The sequence below is a fragment of the Octopus bimaculoides genome, chromosome 5 (genome assembly GCF_001194135.2).
Source record: "Octopus bimaculoides isolate UCB-OBI-ISO-001 chromosome 5, ASM119413v2, whole genome shotgun sequence".
In the NCBI taxonomy this organism is placed as follows: Eukaryota; Metazoa; Mollusca; class Cephalopoda; order Octopoda; family Octopodidae; genus Octopus; species Octopus bimaculoides.
In genome coordinates this window covers 122,130,968-122,156,309 of record NC_068985.1, presented here as the reverse complement: position 1 = coordinate 122,156,309, position 25,342 = coordinate 122,130,968, and the positions used below count along the sequence as shown (strand labels likewise).

The window sequence follows — 25,342 nt, the reverse complement described above, 5'->3', positions numbered from 1 at the left end:
TCTACAGCTGGATGCCCTTCCTAACGCCAACCACTCAGAGAGTGTAGTGGGTGCTTTTACGTGTGAGTGGATTTGGTAGACGGAAACTGAAAGAAGCCCGTCGTATATATGTATATATATGTGTGTGTGTGTGTGTGTGTTTGCCCCCTAGCATTGCTTGACAACCGATGCTGGTGTGCTTATGTCCCCGTCACTTAGCGGTTCGGCAAAAGAGACCGATAGAATAAGTACCAGGCTTACAAAGAATAAGTCCCGGGGTCGATTTGCTCGAGTAAAGGCGGTGCGCCAGCATGGCTACAGTCAAATGACTGAAACAAGTAAAAGAGGGCATAACTACAGGGTTTTACCCCCCAGACTTTGGGAGGTCATGCCTGGGGGTAAAACCCTGTAGTTATGCCTAAAAGGCAATATATATATATATACATATATGTGTGTGTGTATACACACACACATATATATGTATACAGAGCTTGGATATAGCGTCATATTCACACACACACATATATATATATGTGCGTGTGTGTTCTTGATATTCTTTCAGAGCAAGTTGTTTTACATCTATTACACTATTTTTCTTTTGTTTCTTGGCTCCGATGTGAATGTTCCGAGCCCTCTCACCCCCGTTTGCGAGCGCGCATTTTTTTCTTCACATTTGTTCCCAGCAAGTTGTTTTACACCTATTAGACTAAGTTTTTGTATTTTTGTCACCAGGTCAAACGCTTAAGTTTGACCGTTTTTTTTTTTTAATGGAGATTACTCTCCGTATTTTTCTACGTATTTCGCCAAAAAAAATTGAAGAATTAGGGAGGGGAAATTAAAATTTTAAAATGCCGTTTTTTTGCAGAATCAAAATCTCCATACTCGAAAATGGGGGATTCTGTAAAAAACAAATAGCACTTCCCGTTGCTATTGAAGTACAGTTTACACGTTTTACACCAAGTACAACATGAAGTGGAAGATCCTGGAGAAGTGTAAACCGTACTTCCATAGTTATGTACTCTGTACATTTAACACCACTACACACACACGTGTGTGTGTGTGAGGCATTATTGTTTCTTCCGAACATTTATTAACGTTCATTGTTTATTCTTGTTTCTGCCTGTTTTGTCTTTTAAGTTTACGATTGGAATATAAAGGTTAATCTACTCCCTTCTCTCATTGTGTCAATACTCAGTGTCTATGACAACGCACAATGTGGTCCATGTGAACCAGTGGTAGCTGAAAGCCTAAGATGGCCCAAGGCGAATTTGATGTTCTATGTTCCATAATGTAATTAAAAGTAAATTTATATTTGGTGATCTATGAAGTTTTCTTCATGAATTTTGTGGAACACCTGGAAAGGATTGCGCATCACTGATTTACAAGAGCTTAATATAAAAAAATAATCTTAAGTTTAACTTACACTATCTGATCATCATCACGAAAAATTAAAGACGATTCCCATGGCGGTATTAAACTTCCTTTTAACGTGAGAATAATTTTCCCTTTAACGTTATTATAAAACCTGCTATTTATCTGTTGTTGTAAGTGATTCACACAAGGCATTTTCTGATGATCCACGAGAAACCAACATTGATAATTATCGATATCATTGAACTTGAGAGAAATTCGTGTACTTGGATATAGCGCCATATTCACATATATTTACTTACTCTCAGGAAAAAGAAGAGTTCTACATTATTTTGGCTTTTCGCATATTACCTTTTAAAACGTGTTAGAATGTTTTTAATATAATTAAAAATAAAATTTGATTTATAAATAATGATAATTTAATCATCTTTAGTATATATTTATTTATATAATTAAACTTTATCCCCGCAGTTGCTGTTGTCTCTGTGGCGCAATCGGTTAGCGCGTTCGGCTGTTAACCGAAAGGTTGGTGGTTCGAGCCCACCCAGGGACGCAGGTCTTTTTTTTTTTTACTTTGGCTCTTGCATAGTGCTTATTCTTTAGTAGTTTTTCTATGATGTGTAGTCGGTTTTTAAACATCTATCTTTGTTATTCTGATCTATGATGTATAAACACTAATGCTTGATTTCAGCTTATGGAAGAGAGAAATCCAGGAAGTTATGAGACAACAGTGAGCTCAAGCCTCTTATTAATCTTGGACATCACAGTTAATTACAAAGGAGCAGGATAACTGATGATATGCAGTTCTCAACAAGACTAAGATTCTGGAAGCACAATATATTATATATACCTACAACAGAGCCCTCTTCCTCAATTTCCTCCCCCAAGAAATCCCTCCCTAACTGAAATATTCTGCTGCTGTATTTAAATGTAAGTAGAACTACATACTTTACCAGCTCTTCTCTGATACCACTAATCTTTCTCTCTACGCAGAACTATTTAACATAGTAGTCAATCTTTATTCTTAATACTGGTCTCTCCAGCCCTATTTCACATTGATCAACCTCCTGATCCACCTAAGTAACTCTCTCTCCACCTATATACATCTCTACCTCTCCTCATCCTCTATGCCTGCCCATGCTCTTTAAACCTACCCAACCACACATCATCTTCCCTGTCTACTGGTCATTATATATTTTCTTTCTTCTTTTCAGGCACTGAATAACATCTCCCTCCCCATGCCTCCTCCCACAAACCTTTCCCAGTTTTTTTGAGTTGGCACTGTCAATGCAGGCACATTGAAAGGTGGGTCTAGTGAGATTGTAGAGATGCTTGAATGGAGATGTGTTGATGTATGCTGCATACAAGAGTTCAAATTCCACTAAGGTTGACTATGCCTTTCAACCTTTCAGGGTCAATAAAATGAGTACCAGTTGAACACTGGGTCGATCTAATTGACTTATTCCCTCCCCCTTGTGACAGAATTTGAAACCATTATTATTATTATTATTATGCTTATCCTCGTTGTCATCATTGGAGGAGGGAATGAGACAGAGATTGATTCATGTTGGTTGGCAGGAAAAGGAGAAAAAATTTGAGAGATGTGAAGACAATACCAGGGAAATTACAGCACGGGTTGGTGGTTGCTGACTTGGATAAGAGGAAAGTTAAGAAGCATGTGAGAAAGGGAAAGGCTGAGAGGAGAAAGGTGTGGAAACTGAAGGAAGAAGAAACAAGAGCAAGGTTTGAGGAGAGAGTTAGAGAGTTGGTAAGCATTGATGCACTGGATTTGTGGAAGTCTTGACTGGCCCTTCTTGGAATTTCTTCTATATTAGGAAGACTGCATCATTCATGTTGTCACATGCTTTGTATACTCTAAATACTTTTGTCACATTTCACTGTCTTTTCCATTTCTTTCTCCCCATCCTTTATGTAAATCCCCACACAAATTGTTGTCTGTCTTTGTGATGTCCCCTCCATTGAAGCCCCTGTACCTAATAAAAGAATTATTATTATTATTGTTATTCAATAGTCTTATTTTCATCACATGCTTTCACTGCACTACTGAGTGGAGCCCTGTGTGCCTTGGGTATGTGCTGTGGTTTGTTGTTATTGTTACTGTATTGAAAGTGTTTTACATAGGATGTGTGCAGTGCCCAGTAGTGATATTTTCTGTATGTTATATATATTTGTTAGTCTTGGTGTTTTTATGTATTTGTCTGAATATGTTAATACTATTTTAGCTTAAATGTCTCTGACATCAATCTTACCTTTCATTCTTTTGAGGTGAATAAAATAAGCACCAGTCGAATACTAGGGTCAATGTAATGAACTAGCCCTCTCTCTTCCACAGATTTCAGGCCTTGTGCCTATTTCAGAAAGAATTATTTCTATTATTACTTTCCTATTGCTTTTTACCCATCCTTCTCTGCCTTGTCAGTCATCTCCTTTCCACTATTTCCCCTATCTTTCATACTTATTACCCCTCAACACTTGTTCTTCATTATATTCACCTTCTCACCATTTCCTTTCACTAACCATCACTCTGGTAACCTCTACCCACTCTCACTTTGTATGTTGAGGGTCCACCATGATAGATCAACACTACTATTTTATCTCTCTTAACAGCTCCACCCTTTCTTCTATAATATTAGTAGTTGTGTAGTTCCTTGACAGTAAGAAACCTGTTCTATTCTAACCACTTCTCCCATATGTTAACCCGTCATCCCTTGCATCAAGCCATCTCTCTCAATAATGTAGCTCCACTCAGTCTTGCAAGCTGCATGGTAACCCCACTAGTGCTGGTGCCATGAAGAAAGTACCCAGTGCACACTGTGAAGTGGTTGATGCTTGGAATGGTATCTAGCTGTAGAAACCATGCCAAACAAGGCATTGGAACAAGGTGCAGTTTTCAGAATTGGAATCCAGTCAAACCATCCATCCTATGCCAGCATACAACACAGACACTATATGATGATGATGATGCTGAAAATGATGAAATCTGTCTCTCACTGTATACATACATATGTGGTCTGATCAATAAGTATCTGGAATGTTGCCATAGTAACAAAGCTAAAGTATGCAGAGTAAAACTGCTTGGCAAAGATTGATTTTGAACTCTGCTCTGCTGTGCACTAAGTTTTAACGTTTTAGCTCACTTCCACTGTTTACAGCAGTGCTTGTTAGGAAGGTGTGTAGTGTGTGATCATTGCATTGACCATGACAGAGAAAGTTGAGCAAAGAATCTACATCAAATTTTGCCAAAAGTTTGGTGATAACTGCTCAGAGGCATATACAAAGTTTTTACCATTCTCAATATAACTAAGGCAATCTTGTGCAACTGAAACCTGAGTGCCCTTTTGGTCAGCTGAAAAGTTTTGGCACAAACCTAGCAGACACGTGCCTCATACCCATATCTTGTGATAATGGTCTGAATTGGACCATAACTAATCTACACATTCTCTGATAACTCACAGATGGTTATTCGACGATTTCCCCCTCACAGCTGTGATCTTTTTCTCAGTTCTGTTGATTGCAGGTCTCCCAGAACATTCGTCAATATACACATTTTTTTTGGCCATCTTGGAAATGTCTGAACCACTTGTACACAACTCAGACACTCTCTGCAATTTTGCATAGGCTTCTGAGCAGGTATCGCCATGACAATTTTCTCTCATGGTCAATGCGATAATTACACGCTACACACCTTCCTTCCAAGCACTGCTGTAAACAGATCAGAGTAGCTGTGGAGACAATGGAATATCTACGTAACAAGGAATACTCTGCATGAAGACCAATAAGTCATTGGTAACATACTGCAGTGAGCAAAAAAACTATTAACGGATTAAATCCGATTCAAAACAATCTTGTATTTAAAAAATACTCTTGATGATGGAGCAATCATACTTCAGTGTTGTTAGACCTAGACAGTAAAGTATGGTCTTTACCAGTATTGCCAAGTACATGAGAGGGCCATAGACAATCTTCCTTCAGATAGTACCATAAAAAATAATTCAAAATTGCCTAGAGCTATGCAACTCTGCTGGAACCAACCCTCAGCTAGAAGCATTTTAGAAAGCTGTCATCTGTTTTGCAACAATCTTACCCAATGTCCTGAAGAGTCAAGGAGACTTGTAACTAAATCTAGAAGATATGCATTCTCTATCATGATCAATGTGCAACTTTGATAATAAATAGACTGAACAACCCCAGCACAGACTGATCCTTATTTAGTTTAACACCCTTTTACAGCAGAAAGCAGTTTTATATACCAATCTGTCTTTTGTTGAAGAATGTCATGTATGAAACTATTTTCGGTTGAGATATAAAGTTTATTGAAGCAATGCAGTAAACACCAATTTTATTTTTGGTAGTTATTTAATATCATTACTGGAATAACCATGAAATTTAATTTTGTAGTGAAAAGGATTAACAATAATTCTTTCTCATTTTAGCAAAAGGCCAGCAATTTTGAGGGAAGGGGAAAAGCCAATTACATCAACCTAGTATTTGACTGGTACTTTACTTTATCGAACCTGAAAGGATGAAAGACAAAGTTGACCTTAGTGGCATTTAAATGAAGTTAAGAGCCAGAAGAAATGCTGCTATACCTTTTATGTGATATGCTAATGTTTCTGCTGGGTCATCATCTTATATCATTTAACAATAATGATGGACAAAACAAGAACAAAGATTTTCTTTCTAAAATTTATTAAATAGTAGAACTGTACATGAATTTCATAGGAATGAATGAATGAATATTCTGAAGAAATTGTAATTAATCTCCAGATTGATTGAGAGAGAAAAAAAAAAAAAAAAAAAATTCAAGTGAGAATCAAACAGTTCAGTCCATTTCTCTGAAACACTGGCATCTCAAATTAATAGTTTCTCGATATTTTGCTGAATGGCCTGGATCTGTGATTTAAGCTGTGAACCTTCATTAACTGTCACTGAACAAGCGATTACAGATCTTGATACACCACAAGCACGTCCAAGAGCTGCAATCATAAAGAAAAAGAGGTAAGTATCTAAGTAAAAGATGGTTGACAAAGAAATTCTAATACCTATAATGATAAAAGTATGCATGATCACAACATAAGATTATTACAGTGGCTGAGCTGTTAAAGTGATAAGCTATTGATTGAAAAAAATAATGAATTCAGGCCGACTATTGCGAGTGATGTACCGAACTCCTAAGGATATAAACACCTTGTTAAAAGAGAAAATGTGCTCCAACTGCAAGTTGAGCACCCAGTTGCATTCTATTATTTTATTTGTTTCAGTCATTTGACTGTGGCCATGCTGGAGCACCACCTTTAGTTGACCAAATCGACCCCAAGACTTATTCTTTGTAAACCTAGTACTTATTCTATCGGCCTCTTTTGCTGAACTGCTAAGTTATGGGAACGCAAACACACCAACATCGGTTGTCAAGTGATGATGGTTGGACAAATACAGACACACAAACATATACATACAGGGCTTGGACAAAATAAGGGAAACATCTAGCATTATAATTTTGAAATATCTATAAAACTGATAAAAGCTTGTTTATTTTTGTTTTTTGATTAATTATTAGTGTCACTTAATATGTTTTGCTAAAATTGCTGTTTCTTTTCAGATATCATCAGAAAAAAAAGTAATCATAATTCATTAAAATGACAGATCTATCGGACATTCAAAGAGGTTAAATTGTTGGTGCTTGTATGGCAGGGCCTAGCGTAACGAAAACAACCGAAATGTTTGCTGTCTCAAAAGTAATGACAGCCTTTGAGAAAAAGGGAAAACCTCATCAAAACAAGACTCCGGAAGAAAACCAAAACTGTCAGATAGGGACTGTTGGACTCTTACACAAATTGTTCGGATTTCTTGGAAGGGCTGCAATCAGAAAACCACTACTTTCAAAAACAAATGTTGCAAAGCGTTTAGAGTGAAGTAAAAACCTACAGAACTGGCCCCCTAGAACAGTGGAAGAATGTTATTTTCTTGCACGAGTCATCTTTTACCTTATTTCCGACCACTGGCCGAGTATATGTGTGGAGACAGGCAAAAGAAGCATTTGACCCAGACTGCCTTCTTCCAACTGTTAAACATCAAGGAGGATCTGTGATGATCGGGAAGGGGGAGGGGCTATATCTTGGAAATCCGCCGGCCCAATGGTTTCCCTTCATGGCAGAATTAATAGTCAGGACTATTTAAGTATTTTATCTGATCAAGTTCATCCTATGGTTGCAGAACTGTTTCTGGAGGGAAACGCAATCTTTCAGGATGATAATGCACCAATTCACACAGCTAAAGTTGTTACTGAATGGCACAAGGAACATTCTAGTGAAGTTGAACATCTTATCTGGCCACCATAGTCCCCAGATCTCAATATTATTGAACATTTATGATGCATTTTAGAAAATCAAGTAAGGAGTCAATATCCTCCACCATCATCACTATAAGAACTGGAGACTGTTTTAGCTGAAAAATGGACAAAAATTCCTTTGGAAATAATTCAAACGTTGTACAAGTCCATACCTCATAGAATTCAAGCTGTAATTACTGCCAAAGGTGGTCCTACCCCATATTAAAATAAAATTTATTTGAAATTCTAAGGTGTTTCCATTATTTTGTCCAACCCCTGTATATATATATATATATATATACGACGGGCTTCTTTCAGTTTCTGTCTACCAAATCCAATAACAAGGCTTTCGTCAGCCCAAGGCTATAGAAGACACTTGCAGAAGGTGTCACACATTGGGACTGAACCTGGAACCATGTGGTTGGTAAGCAAGCTACTTACCACACAGCCACTCCTGCACCTATGTACATTAATTTTGTAAATCAAATCTCTTTTTTGTTCTTCTGCATTAACACTGCAATATACTTTTCACTCCACAAAATCATTTTAATTTAAGGCCATTCACCACCACCATTTTAAGTCCACTTTCTACAGTGAAATGGGTTGGATGGGCTGTCACAGTCTAAGCTAGTTCTTAGGATCTTTTTTAAAACGGGGGCCACATTTTTCATTAATGTTTTACGTAGTGTTTTTGGTACCGAAAGACTTTCAAACTTCGTATACTTATCTATTTTGTGTTATAGAACAGAAGAATATTTTTGTATTCAAATTTATTTCATGTAAAAAATTGTCTTATTTCGATAATTTCAACCAATCACTGACAAGTATTCAGTTGTTTACCTTTACTCCTTTGGCTCATTAAGCGATGTAAAGCGTATTTAATCTCCATACCTTCGTTTTATTTGCTTTTTTCATTTTAAATTTGCTTTAACCCTAACCCTATGGTTAGGGTTAGGGTTAATTGTTTCAGAATCGTTTGTTTATGTAGTCGGCACTTAATGTATATCGGCTGAATGGACGTCAGTGATTGGTTGAAATTACAGAAATATGACAACTTTAACATGGAATAATTTATGGATTTCTTTTTTTTTAAAGAAGACTAAGAGAAAAAGATGTTTTATATGACACATTCTACCAGTGTTCCAAGTTTCAAAGTGTTTCATTAATGAAAAATGTGGCCCCCGTTTTAAAAAAGATCCAGTTCTTATATGGAGTTACTGCCCTTCTAGATGATTGGAAGACTACATCTCATCTGTGTGTTCTCTTTTGGGCTTGGTTAACATCTTTCCTAACATCAACCACTTAACAGAGTATACTGGGCACATTCAATTGTGATACCAATACTAGAAAGATTGCCATGTTCTTGACAGACTAAAGAGTCCGCTTAACCATAAACTCTGCTTGTTTGACAACCACTTTACAAAGAGTATTTAATGCATTTCATTGTAGCATCAGCACTAGTGAGGTTGCTTGGTACCTCACAGTATAAAAGGATTCTCACTACTCTATTGTTGTACCCTTTCATTCAAGGCAATATAACTCAGCAGGTGATGACAAAACAAGGTGACTGAAAATAAGTCTGGCAGAGGAAAGATTGATACAAGAGTGTGTTGACTTTATAAAATAATCTGCAGTGCAAATGTTGATAAAGTGATGAGGAAACAGGTAACGGCCAGCCACTTTTGAGGTTAAAGGTAGTAGTGATATCAAGCAACACAAGAATCTTCGCAATATACAATTCCTGTCCTTTCAACTGACTGATCACCAGTGATACTGTCTCATATTTAGAAGCCAAATGACATCAAGTGATTGGATCCAATAATAAAAATAACGAAAGGTATTGCCCTTACCTTGTTTAGACCGTACAAATACATAAGGAACATTCTGGAAGGAAAGGAAAAAATGAACTTATTAATTAAATCAACATTTAGTAAGATAAAAAAGAACAAGATGGGTGTTGTGAGAAGCAGGCATGGCTGTGTGGTCAAAAAATCTGATGTAGTTTTGGGTTTGATCCTAGTGTGACACCTTGGGCATGTAGCCTTGGGTTAGCCAGTGCTTGGTGAGTGAAATTTAGTAGACAAAAACTGCATCGAAGCCTGTATTAGACATAAATGTGCAAGCATGCATACAGGTAAGGTTGTGTGGTAAGTTTGCTTTCCAACAACATATGGTTCAGAATTCAGTCTCACTGCATGGCATTTTGGGCAAGAGTCTTCTCTAGTCTTGGGTCAACCAAAACCTCGTGATTGGATTATTGGATTTGGTAGACAGTAAGTGAAAGAAGCCTGTGTATGTTACTATCTCCTTGCCTTGATATTACATGATAATAGCAACCAAGTAGCACTGTCATGCATGTGGTGTCCTTCATTTCCAATATGTGAAAAGATGTCTGGTCAAAGGGAAATATTACCATACATGGAAACAGGTGAAGGTTGGTAGCAGGAAGAGCATCTGGCCATAGAAAATCTGCCGAATCCATGCGAACATAGATAAGTATATGTTAAAACGATGAAAAATCATATATTCACATATGTGTGTCCATGTCTCAATGTGGCTTCACACTGACACCATTTGGGCAACAATGGCATTTCCACAGATTAGCAGTTCAATATGCAAAGACCAATATAAGTTCTTTACTTGAAAACAAGGGTTGGTACCAGGAAGTTCATCTGATCCTAGACTTAAGTCCTGGTCAACCTATGCTAGCACACAAAAAAATCAATATAAAATTTAGATCATGAAAACACAAATTGAGGCAGGAGCAGTTACTGTTGTATCACCACATATCAACATGTGAGAAATGAAATAGTGCCAGAAGCCTGAACCAATTTTCTTTGCACCTCCAAGATCACTGTTACTTTGTTAGCTCAGGGTTTGTTGTGTCCAGTGTATTAATCATTGCTCATAGCCAATATGATTTCAGTTTGTGCAGAATGTTTTCTTAATTCTCCAAGCAATAGATTGACAAAGCAACAGAGATATTCAATGTCTGCAAGCCATGAAAGATGTGACCTGCATCATCACAATTTTAGTGGTTTGTGTGTTTTATTGTCACTTGCTTAACCCTTTCGTCACTGTATTTATTTTGAGATGCTCTGTGTTTCTTTCAATTACTTTAAATACAACAAAGAATTTAGTAAAATAACTTAGTTATCATTCAGCTAGTTTTTGGAATATAAATTGTGACTAAGGTTTGGGGGAAGATTTTAATTCAAAACTTATGAAAACAAGACATTTGTACTCAGAGCCAGTTTCAGCTGGATTGGTAGCAAAAGGGTTAAGACCAGTAGAAAGAAGTTTCAGTTTTTCACTGTAGAATTTATTTCTATGTAGCTACTGCTCTCACTCAAGCACCCTAAACAAAGAGTGTTTGACTAGTTACAAGCAAGAATATTCACCAACTTCCACAGAATATGATTGGTTGAATTGGTAAGGAACAAAACAATTTGCTCAGACCAGGCATTTATAAACTATCACTAGAACTAGGTTGGACCCTGAATAAAATACTCTTCATAGGGTGGGAGTGACTCATTGCAATTCATGTTTCTTTAGGTTACAGTGCCAAGTTCAACTGCTCTTGTGCATGGAATTCTGAAGAATAGACTGATTTACCCTAGATACTTGACACAAAGAGCAAATGGCATGTTCCCCTACAGCCAAATATATGGTTTTCACCAATATGTTAAGAACATTGATAGATACAGCAGAACTGTTCAGTTCTTCCAAGCTTGATAAGTGGTTAAGAATGACATCATATTTGGTGTACAGTTTAACTCAACAAAAAGTATATAATAAACTGCTTTACTATTTTTCTTTTATTGCTTTTCATATATTTTTCCATGTTTGAATGGAAAAATATAAGAGCAACTGCTTTTATTATGGCTAACCATTTAAACAAAAAGAGTTGAACCTATTTTTATTCAGACAGATAAAACTAGATTGAGTAGGCAAAGCTAGTTTGATTGTTAAGTGTATAATCCAATAGCTGTAGAGTCAACTTATTGATTACGAAGTCAGTAATCTAATACCTTAACCCTTTTGCACTTCATTAATATATGATCAATAAAAGCTGACTGTGCAGCAAAATGACATGCATTAGCATGTCAACAAGAATACATTACAGTATTCATTTTGGCTCTCTGTGCACTAAGTTTAAATCGTAGAGAAGCAAATTTTCTTTTTTTTTTCTCCCTTCAGGGGTTAGCAAATGACATACCAGTAAAATACTAGTGTCAATTTCTTTTATTCTCTCTGAACTGGCTATGTGAGGGAACCAAGAAAGGAGTGTCTACTTTATAGCTCCACAGATTCTTTTAACACCACTATGTGAAGACAACCAGCAAAATGTTACTTTGAGTGATACAGATCTGGAAATTTGAACACATTTTTATTTTTGCTCTTAAAATAATTTTAATTCATTCTGTTTCTTAAAGCAGAGCAGATATAAATTTTTTCTTTCCTAATTAGAGAGACTGAAACAAGAAGAGTTAGGTGCTACATTCTAGAACATTGCTTGATTTAAGTTTTAAATCAGCTTCAGGAACCTTACCAAACAGAAATGGTGTATCACATTTCAATTTAGTGTTGAAAGACAAACCCAACTTCAAAGGCAATGAGAAAAAACATGTATTATAACACAAGAAGTCAATTTATATGGCCACTCTTTTCCAAAAAAAGAGCTTTGTGATAGATATAAAAACTGACACTGACCTTGTCTTCACAGAGTAAAGGAAGGTGAAGTAATATTTCCAAAGGTTCTGCATCTGCTGCAAGTACTATAAACTCTGATATTCCTCTGTTAAGAGTTTTTGTGACTGTAAAAATAATTTAAAACATTAAAACAATTTATTATGGTATAAAGCATTTAATTCAATGATTTCAGCAATACGCCCTTTTCTTACCACAGTACTCAGTTTCCAGAACCTCTTCCTTGTGTCCCTTACTCTAGCAACTGGGTTCCAGTCTTATTCACTTTCTGCTTACAACAAGCTTTCACAAAAGCTTATTGAAAGGCAACAAAATGCTTTCACACCCTCCACTTTCATGTCATTCCCAAGATCCAGTTCAGTATTCCCTCCATACACAGCTTACACCAAACTGTAGCAATTGCACTAGTTAATAATCCTCTCACATTATTAAATCAAGCCACAACACTGCCACCTTCCTGTTACTGCTCACTTGCCATCACTTCCCTCTTTCTAATATTCGCCTATTCAATTTCATATTTTTATCTCTATATATTTTTTCTACTTCAGTCATGGGCAAACTCCAGCCCATGGGACTTTCTGAATGGAATGTCCAATGAAAAATTACCTTGTATTTATTGTTTTAGTAGTGCAGCCCACTTCTCAAAAAACAAAAAAAAAAGGGCTGCCTGTGCCTGTTCCACCTATTCGTCATCTCTTCGTTATGAATGTTAGATTGTGCGCATAGAATAATTCCCAGATAACCCCCCCCACCACCAATTGCAAACCCTCAAATACAAATAGTCTGTAGGCCTAGTACTAACTCCTGATGCACTCAATCTTCTATTCAAATACAATACTGGTCCCATCCTTCATCTTTATGACTGCATACTAACTTATGCATCATTGCTGCTATTAAATAATTTTTCCACTCCTAATTCTCTTAAGCCCATGTAGTCAATTCTTGTGGAATATGGACAAATATAGTGATTACAGTTAAAAGTTAATCAAGTAGTCAGATTAAACAGATAACCAATGCGCCAATTTTAAGGCTAAAGTGACGATACCTCCGGCTTTGATTTCTGCAATATTTGAATTACTTCATTTATCATAGCTCTATGATTTACCTGTTGCCAGATAATCCAATCACTTGACTTTTAATGATCGGGATCATATAATATACTGAATTCTAGAGAAAATCAACGGGATACAAATTCTCTACAGGTCACATTTACAGGAGGAAAAGCTGAATTGAGAATTGTAGGCTAATGACACATTCATTATTTTTTTTTTTTATGATACTGCTATTTACAGAGGCAAGTTATCATAGAACTTACATAGAGCTTCATGAACTGGTATATCATTGTCTTTATTGCCTAGACCCTGTAATCTTGTAACTAAATAGCTAGTATGTGTATGTAAGATCTCTACATTGGTTGCTTGCAAAATTCCTGCACTGAAAATTTGTCCCAAGTTTAACTTGATGCCAGGCATTATAAATACTCAAATAATTGTCTTTTCTAAACCTTAAAAAAATTATTTTATTTCAAATGCAAAACACATTTATGCAAAGTCTAAATTTGAAATTGAAGCTTCATATTTGCACTTTAAAGAATTCTGAAAGAGCCCAGACATCAACTAAGTTGTGCATGAATACCATTTCATATTCTCTCATTAGTTATATTAAAATTCTTTTTTTTATTTTTGGTAATATATCTATTTTCTTACTTTGCCTATGCAGACAAATTTTGAGGACTATTTCATATATAGTCATGTTATTTAACTTCTATTTCTAATTTCATGTTATATTTCTTAATTAAAACACAATTTTTTTAGCAAATGAAAAAGCCTCAACCACCATTTGACCTATTAAAAATAAGTAAAACACTCTTCAAATGCTTACCATTTAAAGATGAAAAGGACACATCAATTAATGCAATCTTAAATTATAACAGGAAAAAAACAAAACAGAATTGTCATAACTGGAAGTCTTTGATCACAAGTCTCCTTGAAGAGGACTGACTTAGCCCTAAATTAACATTAAAAATTAGTGTGACATATTTTCTTGCTTTATTCACTGCAATAATCCCTAAATATAAACTAAAAATATATTGTTGTAATATGTTTCAATTATAAACTTTGACATGTCAATCACATATTTCCAATTAAAAACTCACCTTCATTTGCTCCTTTCCTTAACTGCTTGTAATTTGAGGCCTGTTGTACAAGATCCAAAATGCTATGAGTTAACTGAGGATCCGATAAGGGATAGGCTTTAGGATTTACTTCTTCAGTCTAAAAATGAAAAATAACAAGTGAGAAAAATTATAATCTCATTACTTAATTTGTATATTAATTAAAATTTCAAAAGTCCTTTCATATAAAAATTCAATATACAGAAACTGATTCCTCCCTTCCTCCACTTTTAATACCCATCCATAGGCTGTGTAATAAGAAATTTGCTTTTCAACCACATGGTTTTGGGTTTAGTCCCGCTGTATAGCACCTAGAGAAAATGTCTTCTACTATAGCCACAGACTGACTGAAGCCTTTTGAGTAGATTACGTAGACAGAAACTCAAAGAGCGTGTGTGTATGTAGAAGTATGTGTGTCATTGTTTCCTTGCCTTCACTTCGCCTGAGAGTTGTAAACAAATGTCAATGTCATGCAAGCAGAGTCCTTCATTTCCAATCTTCCACAAAAAAATGTCTGGTCACAGGGAGTTACCTTGGTTGGAAACAGGTGAGAGTTGGTGACAAGAAGAGTGTCTGGTTGTGTGTTGAAGCAGATGGAAATCGGGTGAAGGGCCTAATTGCACATATATATCTATACACACAGTACAGTCAGAACTCGGTTTTGGGTGGGTCTTCTTGAGAACTGCATATTGCCAGTCATCTCCTCCATGAGGCTTAACCAGTTGACAATATTCTACTTGTTTTATGTTCAAACTGACCAAATCCAATCTTTCCTACTTACCCCAGTCTAAGAATAAAACTATCACATCATTGAAATCTTGAAACTATGAGATAATGAATGATTAATTCAAAACAATGTGAATAAATAAGCATTACGTTTGTTAAAGTAATCTGAATGCTAAAGGGTTAAGGTCCTGAGATCAGTCTTCACCATTCCATCACATCTTCCTGGATCTCCCTCTTCTACAAGTTCCACCCAAATCAAGTGATAGGCATTTCTTTATATCGCTGTTCTCATCCACATGTCCATACCAATGCAGTCTTCTTTTTTGCACACATTCAGTCTCCTCTAATAACCTGTTTTTCTCTCAGCACATTTTGTACTAAGTCTTTCACGCACACAATATACTGCACATCCAACGGAATATGCTTGCTTCATTTTTTTCCCAGTTGTCTCAGGTCTGGATAACAACACAAAAAACCGAACAGATTGCAACACTGTTTCCTTTAATGATATGATTCTGATTGCTATTGGTAACAAGAAGATAATCTGTACCCAGAAGACACTACAGAATCTTCAACAATTATAAACTTTTGAAAGCCTTGCAGCAAATTCGACAACCAACAAACTTTTACAGAAATGGGTTGAAATGCTCTACTCCTTACTTAGAAGACATTACAGGACGGTCCAGATGGAGGATATGTTAATGGAACCCTTACCCCTTAAATTTTATTTTTTACGGAATCCCACGTTTTAGGCTATGGAGACTCCGAAAAAATATTCAAAAATCGCAACTTCAAAATTTAAATCCCCCCTCCTCATTTTTTTCATTTTTCACTTTTAACGGAAATTTTTTTTTTGCGAAAACAAAAGGAATAATAGAGTTTTTGAAAACCAACGGCATTATTTGCCACCAGTAAAACGTGTTTGCACACACGATATGACTTTGGAGACGTCGGCCAGATCGGTGGATGGATTTGTGTGTCGGTGCGGAAATTGTAAGAAAAATATCTCTAAAAGGACAAAGACTTTTATGGAAAAGTCAAAGTTGTCCTTACAGAAAATATTTCACATTGTCTTCCATTTCGTGTTCGAGGCACCTATATCGATTGCGGCTTTATATACCGGAGTAGATAACAAAACCGCGATCCAGTGGTATGAGTTTTGTCGAGAAGTGTGTTCGGGGAAGATGCTTCGAGACAAAGCTCCGCTCGGTGGTCCAGGTCATGAGGTAGAAATAGATGAGAGCAAGCTCTTTAAATGTAAGAGACACGTAGGGAGAAAAGGCCATCAAACGTGGCTTGTCGGGTGCTATGACACTGTGGAAAAAAGGATTTCTACAGCGTGTACCCGACAGAAACGCAGCAACACTAGAAGCTGTTATAATCGAAAATGTGTTACATACAGACAAATGGGCCAGCTATAGGAACTTACAACAGCTGGGTTACATTCACAGAACGGTTAACCATTCAAAGAATTTCGTCGACTCTGAAGCTGGCGCTTGCACGAACCACATTGAGGCCTATTGGTCCCGAATCAAAAGACGGCTAAAGTATGTAACTGGATCATCGGGCGACATGAAACGGTCCCCCATCAATGTATTGAGAAATGTAATGAAATATTCATAGAGCCAACTTAACCGAAATCAAGCAGAAAGTTTTCCATCGAAGATCAACCCATATTCTTTCAGGGAATATGTCAGGGACAGTTATCATCCAATGTCTTTTAGGTTTTGAAAATTATAATGTGCGATTTGAGAGAAATTTGACAGTAATTTCTAGCAGATCAAGCGCCAACATTGGGACCTTTATATATTTATTTATTCATTTTAATATGGAAAGGAAAACAAAGGTTTCAGAAGTTTCCTTCTTCAATTTGAAATATTACAAACACGCGGTAATAACAAGCAGTTACTTCAAATTAATACTCGCAATTGGTATTTTAACATAAGGAATAAAATTTCACTGCGATTTTCGTTTCACGCTGATCAAACAAGAATCAAATGATTTCCAGCTATTATTTACGAATAAATATTTTATTAAAAATATTCCAATTAATATATTACTGAAATTAACAAGACTGTGGATCAGCTCGAATAAGCCTGACTTGGGTTTGAACAATCTAGACCGCAGTAACTTCACTAGATCTTAAGAAATTAACAATAAAACCCATTATGACAAGAGAAAATACAATCTGATTGAACAATACAAATAATTTTATTTGAAATTTACTTCTATATAATGTGTGAAATACAGAGACTTCTTAAATTGAAATATAGAGAGAAATGCAAAATTATTGAAAGAGGCCATTTTAGTAAGTGATGGGCAATTCGTGAAAAAAGGAGCGTAACTGAAGTAACACGTGGGTATCATGGAGGTTTATGAATGAGTTTTGAAAAGCTGTCCTGTGCGTGTGTGTGTGTATATATATATATATATATATGAACTGGATTGTCCTAGTTAGAAATTTCAATTTCCAAAAAAACTTACGATACCCAGTTTATATATGTGTAAACTTTAAAAAACTATTATGTATCGTCTTCATTTATTAGATCTGGCATCACTAATCTACGCAACGTTTTTAATGCTTGGAATCTACAATTTATTTATGGTCTTCATCTACTCGATTCGAGATTAATCTATTACGTAATACTTTCCTAATAAATTTTTGAATGTCTGGATTTTAGACACCTTACTCTCGAAAAGTCCTAAAATAATTTCATAATTACCGAAAAAGAAATACTGTTTACATACAACAGTAAAGGCATGACAAATATATTCGAATTGTGCGGTGAGTGGACTTAAATATGATGTACTATCACTATAATGCCAACGTTTTTAGAGTGTTTGTCACGGGTACTTGTCTTGTCATCAACTAATGCGGTGGAGGGCTGAACTTGCTTTGCTTTTATTTATTACTGAGGTACAAGGTAATAAATACAGCATTTAAAGCGGCCCGTTGTGACCATGCTGGTTATAAAATTTAATTTACTTATACTTGGAGACACAACAAATAAGGCGTGTACAGTTTTTAATACATAAATCATTAATAAAATTATTGAAATGAAAAATATATAATGATTCTTACCATAATTGTTCCTCCTGAGAAACAACAGAATTCTACAAAGTACAGTACAAAACTTTCTTCCAAGAAGTTCGGTTAATTTTACGTTTGACTTCCGTTTCTAAACGTTGCCTTAAAAACGAAACACGTTGTGCCACCTATGATTTTCAAGGGAGATAAGCTTCTGGGTAACGCGAGTTAAAGTTACAGAAGTCCGGGAAACGTTTATTTATTATCGTTTAGCCCCAGAGCATCCCTGATCAAGCGGATCTGTGATCAAAAACATCCCAGACGTAACCATCATGATCTTTTTTGTTGTTTAGATATAATACATATAGGTCTACATTATCCAATGTAATCAGTAGGATATGATATGAGGGGAAACTTTTTGTCGGTCGAGCGCCTGCAAACACGCTTCCTTCGACAAAAACGCTTCAGTGGGATTGAAAAAACATTTTCCTTTCGGACGAAGGCAGAGCTACAAAATGTCTGATTCATCTTCTCCCTGTATACGAACTTGCCCAGACTTATGAATTTCATCTCATAATTTTTACCCACGCAGACCATCACAAGTCTCAGCGAATACTTTCTTCAATGATTTATAGTAGTAGATTGAGGAAACCGGTGGTACTCTGCATTGGTAAAAAATTATACAGTGAAGTCCCTGAGATTGGTAAAGTTTATATGCTGTAGGGAAAATGGAATATGACGTGCTTCGATCCCTCTTCTCCTCACAACACACATTTGCTATAGCCTGGAACTTCCCTGTATATACCTTGTGTCCTGAATAAATAAATATATGGAATTATATTCATATATATTTCGTCTTGTGAAGTCTTAGAAGCCTTGGAGTCTTTGTATCTTGAGATGAGAATTAAAGCAACTAGTTTTGTTGTCTTTACTTCTGACAGCAGGAAATATAAACATAAGCTGGAAGTTCCATGATAGTCCTTTAAAACACAAATAAGCCAATATTTTTACGTTTGTTTTATTTAGTGAAAGTATTGTATACTGTCAAGTGTCAAAACATTTCGCCGCGTATATTCGACACAATCACTAACATACAACTGCAAATAGCTGTTGATATGTGGAATAATGTTAGTGGCCTAATGTCCGACAACATCTTTTGAGATTTTGCAGTGCACAAAACTATCAAGAAATGTATAGCCCCAGTTAGTCTGGCTGTTTTAACGGTCCCCACTCATTTTTCGCATTACGAACCGGTTTCATGCTAGGCCATTTCACAGATAGCATTCAACAAGACAGCACACTTCTCTTCTCTAAGCTTTAACAATGTGCAGCAGTTATTGTATCCTCATTTTTCTTTTCTAGATAGCTAATGTTTAAGCCAACACAGTAAATCATTTCTCTCAATAAATATTGTTGAACATTTGTAAGTTTGCTTCATTTATAATACACTCAGTCGCCCAGAACCATGCAACAATGGTCTATAACATCACACACGATAAGCATACTCCCAATAAAGATTTTCAGCAGCATCAGCAACCAGAATCACTTCCAGCTGAACTTTTATACATTATATACTACACGCTACTGCTCCTGAGTTTATTCACCAAACAATCATAACAGAGAGAAGAGGATACATTTTGTACGATTGGTATAGGAGACTGAATATCAGCCCTGCAAGTATCACATTTAGTCAACAGAGAGGACCTGTCGTGGGTTAAGCCAGCTCTGTTTGGGACCCCAATTTTCACACAGCAAACTATAAAGAACATAAAACAGTGACTATGCATCATTATCATCATGATGCAGAGAGTAGTCACACAATTGTATCTGAAGAATTTTGTAGGGATGTAAATGTGAGGTTGTGTGTAAGTTTTGAGGATGTGAAAGATGATGATGTAGTTTAAGTTGGAAAGAGTGGTTAAGAACACAGATCCTTGTGTTACTCTATCCAGAAAAGTGGAAGTTCTAAATATTTTAAGGTATGTATGGGTATGTAGAAAAAAAGCTGTGAAAGAGTTTGAAGGAATGTTAATTTCCATGTCTCACAGTACATTGATATACACATATTTTCTAAACAAACCATTAAAATTTTAATATAAATTATATTAGTCATTAATAGCATCAATCTAAGATAGAAAAAAGAGTAATAAAGTCACTGACAGTACTCAAACAATGTTTATATTACTCTGCCATTGAAAGATATGTGGATTTGTCTCAGATTGATATTCATAATGTCAAATATCATACACATCTTTTTTTCACATCTTTCATTCTATTAATATTATTACAGACAATCAGCAACCTATCTATTCTTGTGGTGATACTTAGGTGATAAGGATAATAATATGCAATTGACTTAACCCTTTGATTATACATGGCTTAACTTCATACTAGAAACCCGATCCGAATGAGTGGTGGTATTAAATCATCATCATTATTTAACATCCATTTTCTATGCTGGCATAGGTTGGACAGTGTGACAGAAACTGGTAAGCCAGAGAACTACACCAAGCTCCATTGTCTGTTATGGCATGGTTTTTAAGACTGGACCCCTTCCTAATTCCAACCATTTAACAGTGTACTGGCTGCTTTTTATGTGGGACCAGCACTAGTGCTTTTTATGAGGCCCCATCACCAAGTAACTTGCAAGACAAAGACCCCTCAGCTGGAAGAGGGAGGGTAAAGAGAGGTGTCTTACTATAGAGGAGATACTTAGCTATTCCAGTAGGAAAAGAAAGGAGAGGTAGAGTCAGAGGGAAAGATAGCAAGACAGAGTGAGAAAGAGAGAGAGAAGTCGATGGTGCTGGAGATGCATCAGGACATATCCACAAGCTACAGTAGAGGGAACTTAAGGAGTACAGAGGGGATAGGGGATGTTTCATAAGAGTGTGACAAGAGATGTTTAGAGATAGCAAAATGGTGATTGTAGCAATTGATGGTGAGAGAAATTGAAGGCTATGTAGACATGTGAAGGTATGGAGAGTGTGCAGATAGGCATCTGAGGCAAAGTCGAGGGTTCTGCAACAGGTGGTGATCATGGATGGGGGGAAGTGGGATGTTGGGAACAATTGTTGTGTTGACAAAGGACAACTTGAGTGTGTATGGAAGCGGACATGGCTACAAGGACATTGCCTTTATGTATGGCCACGATTTTATTTAGCTTGATGTGTCTTCTCAAGCACAGCAATTTGTCAGAAGTCTTGGTCCCTTGTCACGTTTCTGAGGTTCAACATCTGAAGATCATTTTTCACCACTTTGTCCCACACCTTGGGTCTATCTCTTCCACAGGTTCTCTCCACAATTAGAAATTGGCACATCTTTATGTAGCTGATCTCCATATGTATCACATGACCATACCAATGCAGTCTTCTCTCTTGCATACTACATCTGATGCTTCCGTAAAAGGTTGATAGTCGCAATAGAGACATTAGTCTCTCTCTATCACCTTTCAACAAAATTATATATTAAGAAACAGTAGAACAATTAACAACATAATAAAAACAAGTTTTATTTTTGGTGATGCTTGGTTTTACAAATCCTGTGTTATTCAGCCTGGCAGCTGCTGGTTGACTTGTAATCAGCATTGGAAGGTTAAGAGCTTCGTCACGTCGAAAGCATCGCACTCAAGAGAGATAGAAAACGAAAGTAGCTCTTTAAGTACTGGTTTTACTATGCATGTGCACTCGAGGGGCTTCTGAGAAGGCAAGTCCCTTGCGCATGTGTAGATTGTACTTCCTTAATGGCGGCCATAATTTCGCGCCACTACACCTCTTAAACCCAATAGGTCAACAAATTTAATCAACCGCTGGCAAAAATGTAACACAGTTTATATATATATATATAGAATATGAGGGGTTTAGTTCATTGGTGATCTAAATTAATATGTATGCTGAGTAAGTGCTACAGTTGGTCATCCGTTAGGTTCCAATTTCGCAGCTGAGGCTGGAGCTAGGGATCCAAATTAGGCTTCTGTGTTAGTAGTTATATATTAGAGGAAAAGGATAACAAAAACCAAGGCAGGATGAGTATCTCAAGTCATAATAATTTAATTAGGGTAGCTGTTTTGGGGATATCCCAAGTGAGAGGCTAACATGTCCATACACTGGATATTCCATCATCAAAAACAAGGTGAGTTTGTATGAAAGTTCTAGACAGGAAAATTCACAGTTTATAAGGAATAAAATAGAAGAATAAAGAGTAAAAGTAGATAGAAGAATTCAGACAGGAGAATAAAGTTCATAGTTCATCTTTTTCCAGTGGGTATGGAAGTTGGTCTGTACTTCTGTGAAGGTATAAGCCCTTAGGTATAATCCCAGGTAAATCAGTATTTTGAATGATGCATTCATGTTGAAATAATGGATTAAGCGGTTAGTTAGTATGTAAATGGTCCACATGGGTATATATATATAAAGTGAGAAAGACAGACATCAAGATAGACAGAAGTGGGTTGTGAATGAGTAGATAGAAGAGAGAGGAGAAAGAGAGAAAAGAAGGAGAGAAAAGATAGGAATGGGAAAAATCATGAACGGCCTATTTCATTCATACCAACTTTGTTCCCCGAACTTCTGAATGCCATCAGCCCACAACTCAGCCTTATTATGAACAGTATATTTTCATCACTTTTCTGTTAGCTTATAATGACTTCCAACTGAATCCATATTTCAAACGTAAGTTTTAAAGCTTTCTCTGACTCATGCACAAACAACAGCTATGCTGTCAGCTCTTGTTATCTTTCAATAAATTAAAACGTTTTGTATAAAAATGCCTTCTGATATTCCATTACACATGCTTCTCAAAAGCTCACTCACAGAACCTCTCCAAGAACACCTTTACTAAAGTGGGTAACCTTTTACTAACACATACACCCCTATAGACGTTTGGAGGATTTGGGCTGCTGATTGCAACGTTCTTGTCATTGTTAGCAGCAGGCTTTACAAAGGGGTCAAGTGACGTCTGTGAGGGTGCTTGGCTATTCCAACGCTTTAGCCTCGCCCTCAGTAATGTTGTGAGCATGTTGGCTTGCTTCAATAAGCTCTGTTGAACCTTATAGTGTGCGACCAAATAATGTACTTAATATTGAATTGATGTTTTTCATTTTTTCCCCCTTTTTTCTTCGATTTTGGATTTATATTTTAATGTAGAATATTTTATGGTGTAACAAAAACATAGTAAAATGGATTTAGTTTTTTAAAATTTAAATACTTAAAAAAAAAATAGAATAACTTCAAGTGGTTGGAAGAAATTTAACAACATCCATTTATTCTTTATGTAATGACAATTCGAATGAAGTGTTACTACGAAAAGATATACTTCATCCCTGTTGGCGGGATGCGAACCAATGACCAAATGCATTAACAGAGAGCGCACTCTATAAATGTTTCTCATCAGTTCGAAAGAGCGATAACTTCGTAAGTTTATACTTTCAAAGTAGCAGACGATCACGATTTGGAGGGGAAAACAAAAGCAGTTGCTTAGTGAATAACAATTCAATAACAATTCTCGAAAACGTTCGTATTTAAAATTTTCAAATTTATTCCATGATTTATTTCTTTTCAACTACTCATTGACATATGATAACTTTTCCCCCTTTAAATACTAACATAAACAATCTTCAATTTAACAGACAGCTTTGAATTATGTCGTCTGTTTTTAGTCAATTGGTATTTTGCAAGATTAATTATTTTTCTTTCTGTCAAGATTTCTTTATTATGGACGCACACAAATACACACATACATACATACATGTGCTATACTTTTTGTATCATAGCTAGTATTTTTCTGTCCACGAAAATAACGTATATAATCACGATGTTTACGTGTGTCTATCACACAAAGCGTTGGCTAAAAACCGATAGATATATTTTGGAAAAAAGGCATGCTAACAAACCAAAACTCTGTTAATGCGCCAGTAATTTACACATATATTCATACATTCACACCAACCACATGGTTCCGGGTTCAGTCCCACTGCGTGGCACCTTGGGCAAATGTCTTCTACTATAGCCTCGGGCCAACCAAAGCCTTGTGAGTGGATTTGGTAGACGGAAACTGAAAGAAGCCTGTCGTATATATGTATATATATATATATATATATATATATATATATATATATGTATGTTTGTGTGTCAGTGTTTGTCCCCCCAACATCGCTTGACAACCGATGCTGGTGTGTTTACGTCCCCGTAACTTAGCGGTTCGGCAAAAGAGACCGATAGAATAAGTACTAGGCTTCCAAAGAATAAGTCCTGGGGTCGATTTGCTCGACTAAAGGCGGTGTTCCAGCATAGCTGCAGTCAAATGACTGAAACAAGTAGAAGAGTATATATAAGTTCACGCACGCACGCGCGTATTGCAGAATCATAATCTACGACACTTTAAACACGCACATTCGAAGAAATTGCGATTTTGGTGCACGAGGTAATTTTCTTTTACTCCAGCTTATAGGAATGCCATGAGTGTGTTAATTTAAGTGAACTAAGCTGGGCTGACTCGTTCAATGAGTCAACCATACACATCAATGGGTTGGAAAGGAATAGAATGATTCTAGTAATCAGTGAAGATCATTAATCATCATCGGTCTTGCATTAAAGGAGGGATGGCCAAACAAATGTAGTGCCTCGTGTTATTTATGCCGAGATTGACTTGAATTTTGATCCCTTACAAGATAGGCTGTGCACCAGTTGACGTTTCTACTGAAGCACATTACAACTTCATAGCCTAACTGACCAACTAAGGGGTAAAAACGGTACGAGATGTAAAAGCTGGAAGGACAGGAAAGAAAAATGGTAGAGGTTGTGTGGTGTTGGTGCTTATTTAAAAGATAAAACGGGTGTTACGGTAAAATAGAACAGTTACAACCGGTAATTGAAACTTGGTAGTAAATTCGCTTAAATGGTTTGAAATACAATATAATATGCAATAAACGATAAGCAGACGGTCTACTGTCAGGATGGAACAGAAAAAGTTTTCGAGGACTTGCTTTTCAACCTTCTACATACATATATAT

The 25,342-nt window shown here is 36.3% G+C and overlaps 3 protein-coding genes, 1 long non-coding RNA gene and 1 other non-coding gene across 9 annotated transcripts in view; 3 read left to right on the top strand and 2 right to left on the bottom strand.

Annotated features, from left to right (window-relative positions):
• The window catches only part of LOC106882141 (coilin), a 27,266-nt gene extending 25,623 nt beyond the window's left edge, over positions 1-1,643 (bottom strand). Inside the window, exon 1 of the mRNA XM_014932714.2 lies at positions 1,403-1,643. Within this exon, the coding sequence (XP_014788200.2) occupies positions 1,403-1,632 (230 nt within the window). The 5' untranslated portion in view covers positions 1,633-1,643. The remainder of the gene's footprint in view (positions 1-1,402) is intronic.
• Positions 1-7,949, top strand: part of LOC128247833 (uncharacterized) — an 8,483-nt gene extending 534 nt beyond the window's left edge. The window contains exons 2-3 of one of the 2 annotated variants that reach the window (XR_008264153.1): positions 2,042-2,280; positions 6,971-7,949. This is a non-coding gene — a long non-coding RNA (uncharacterized LOC128247833). Of the gene's footprint in view, positions 1-2,041; positions 2,281-5,804; positions 6,249-6,970 lie in introns of those variants that run through there. The other variant, XR_008264154.1, reaches the window with a different exon arrangement.
• Positions 1,830-1,903, top strand: Trnan-guu (transfer RNA asparagine (anticodon GUU)). The gene has a single exon. It is a non-coding gene; the product is annotated as a tRNA-Asn (tRNA).
• LOC106882140 (NHP2-like protein 1) lies at positions 6,040-18,548 on the bottom strand. The gene is made up of 5 exons (XM_014932713.2): positions 18,391-18,548; positions 14,565-14,682; positions 12,413-12,516; positions 9,550-9,583; positions 6,040-6,347 (listed from the first exon to the last, which is right to left on the bottom strand). The coding sequence occupies exons 1-5, from the start codon at positions 18,391-18,393 to the stop codon at positions 6,223-6,225; spliced, it is 384 nt and encodes a 127-aa protein (XP_014788199.1). The 5' UTR covers positions 18,394-18,548; the 3' UTR covers positions 6,040-6,222.
• Positions 18,549-23,715: 5,167 nt separating this feature from the next.
• LOC106882138 (meiotic recombination protein DMC1/LIM15 homolog) overlaps positions 23,716-25,342 on the top strand; it is a 26,135-nt gene continuing 24,508 nt past the window's right edge. The window contains exon 1 of one of the 4 annotated variants that reach the window (XR_001410954.2): positions 23,716-23,843. The gene's annotated coding sequence lies outside the window, so the exon portion shown is untranslated. Of the gene's footprint in view, positions 23,844-24,696; positions 24,754-25,342 lie in introns of those variants that run through there. The other 3 variants (XM_014932711.2, XM_014932709.2, XM_014932710.2) reach the window with 3 other exon arrangements.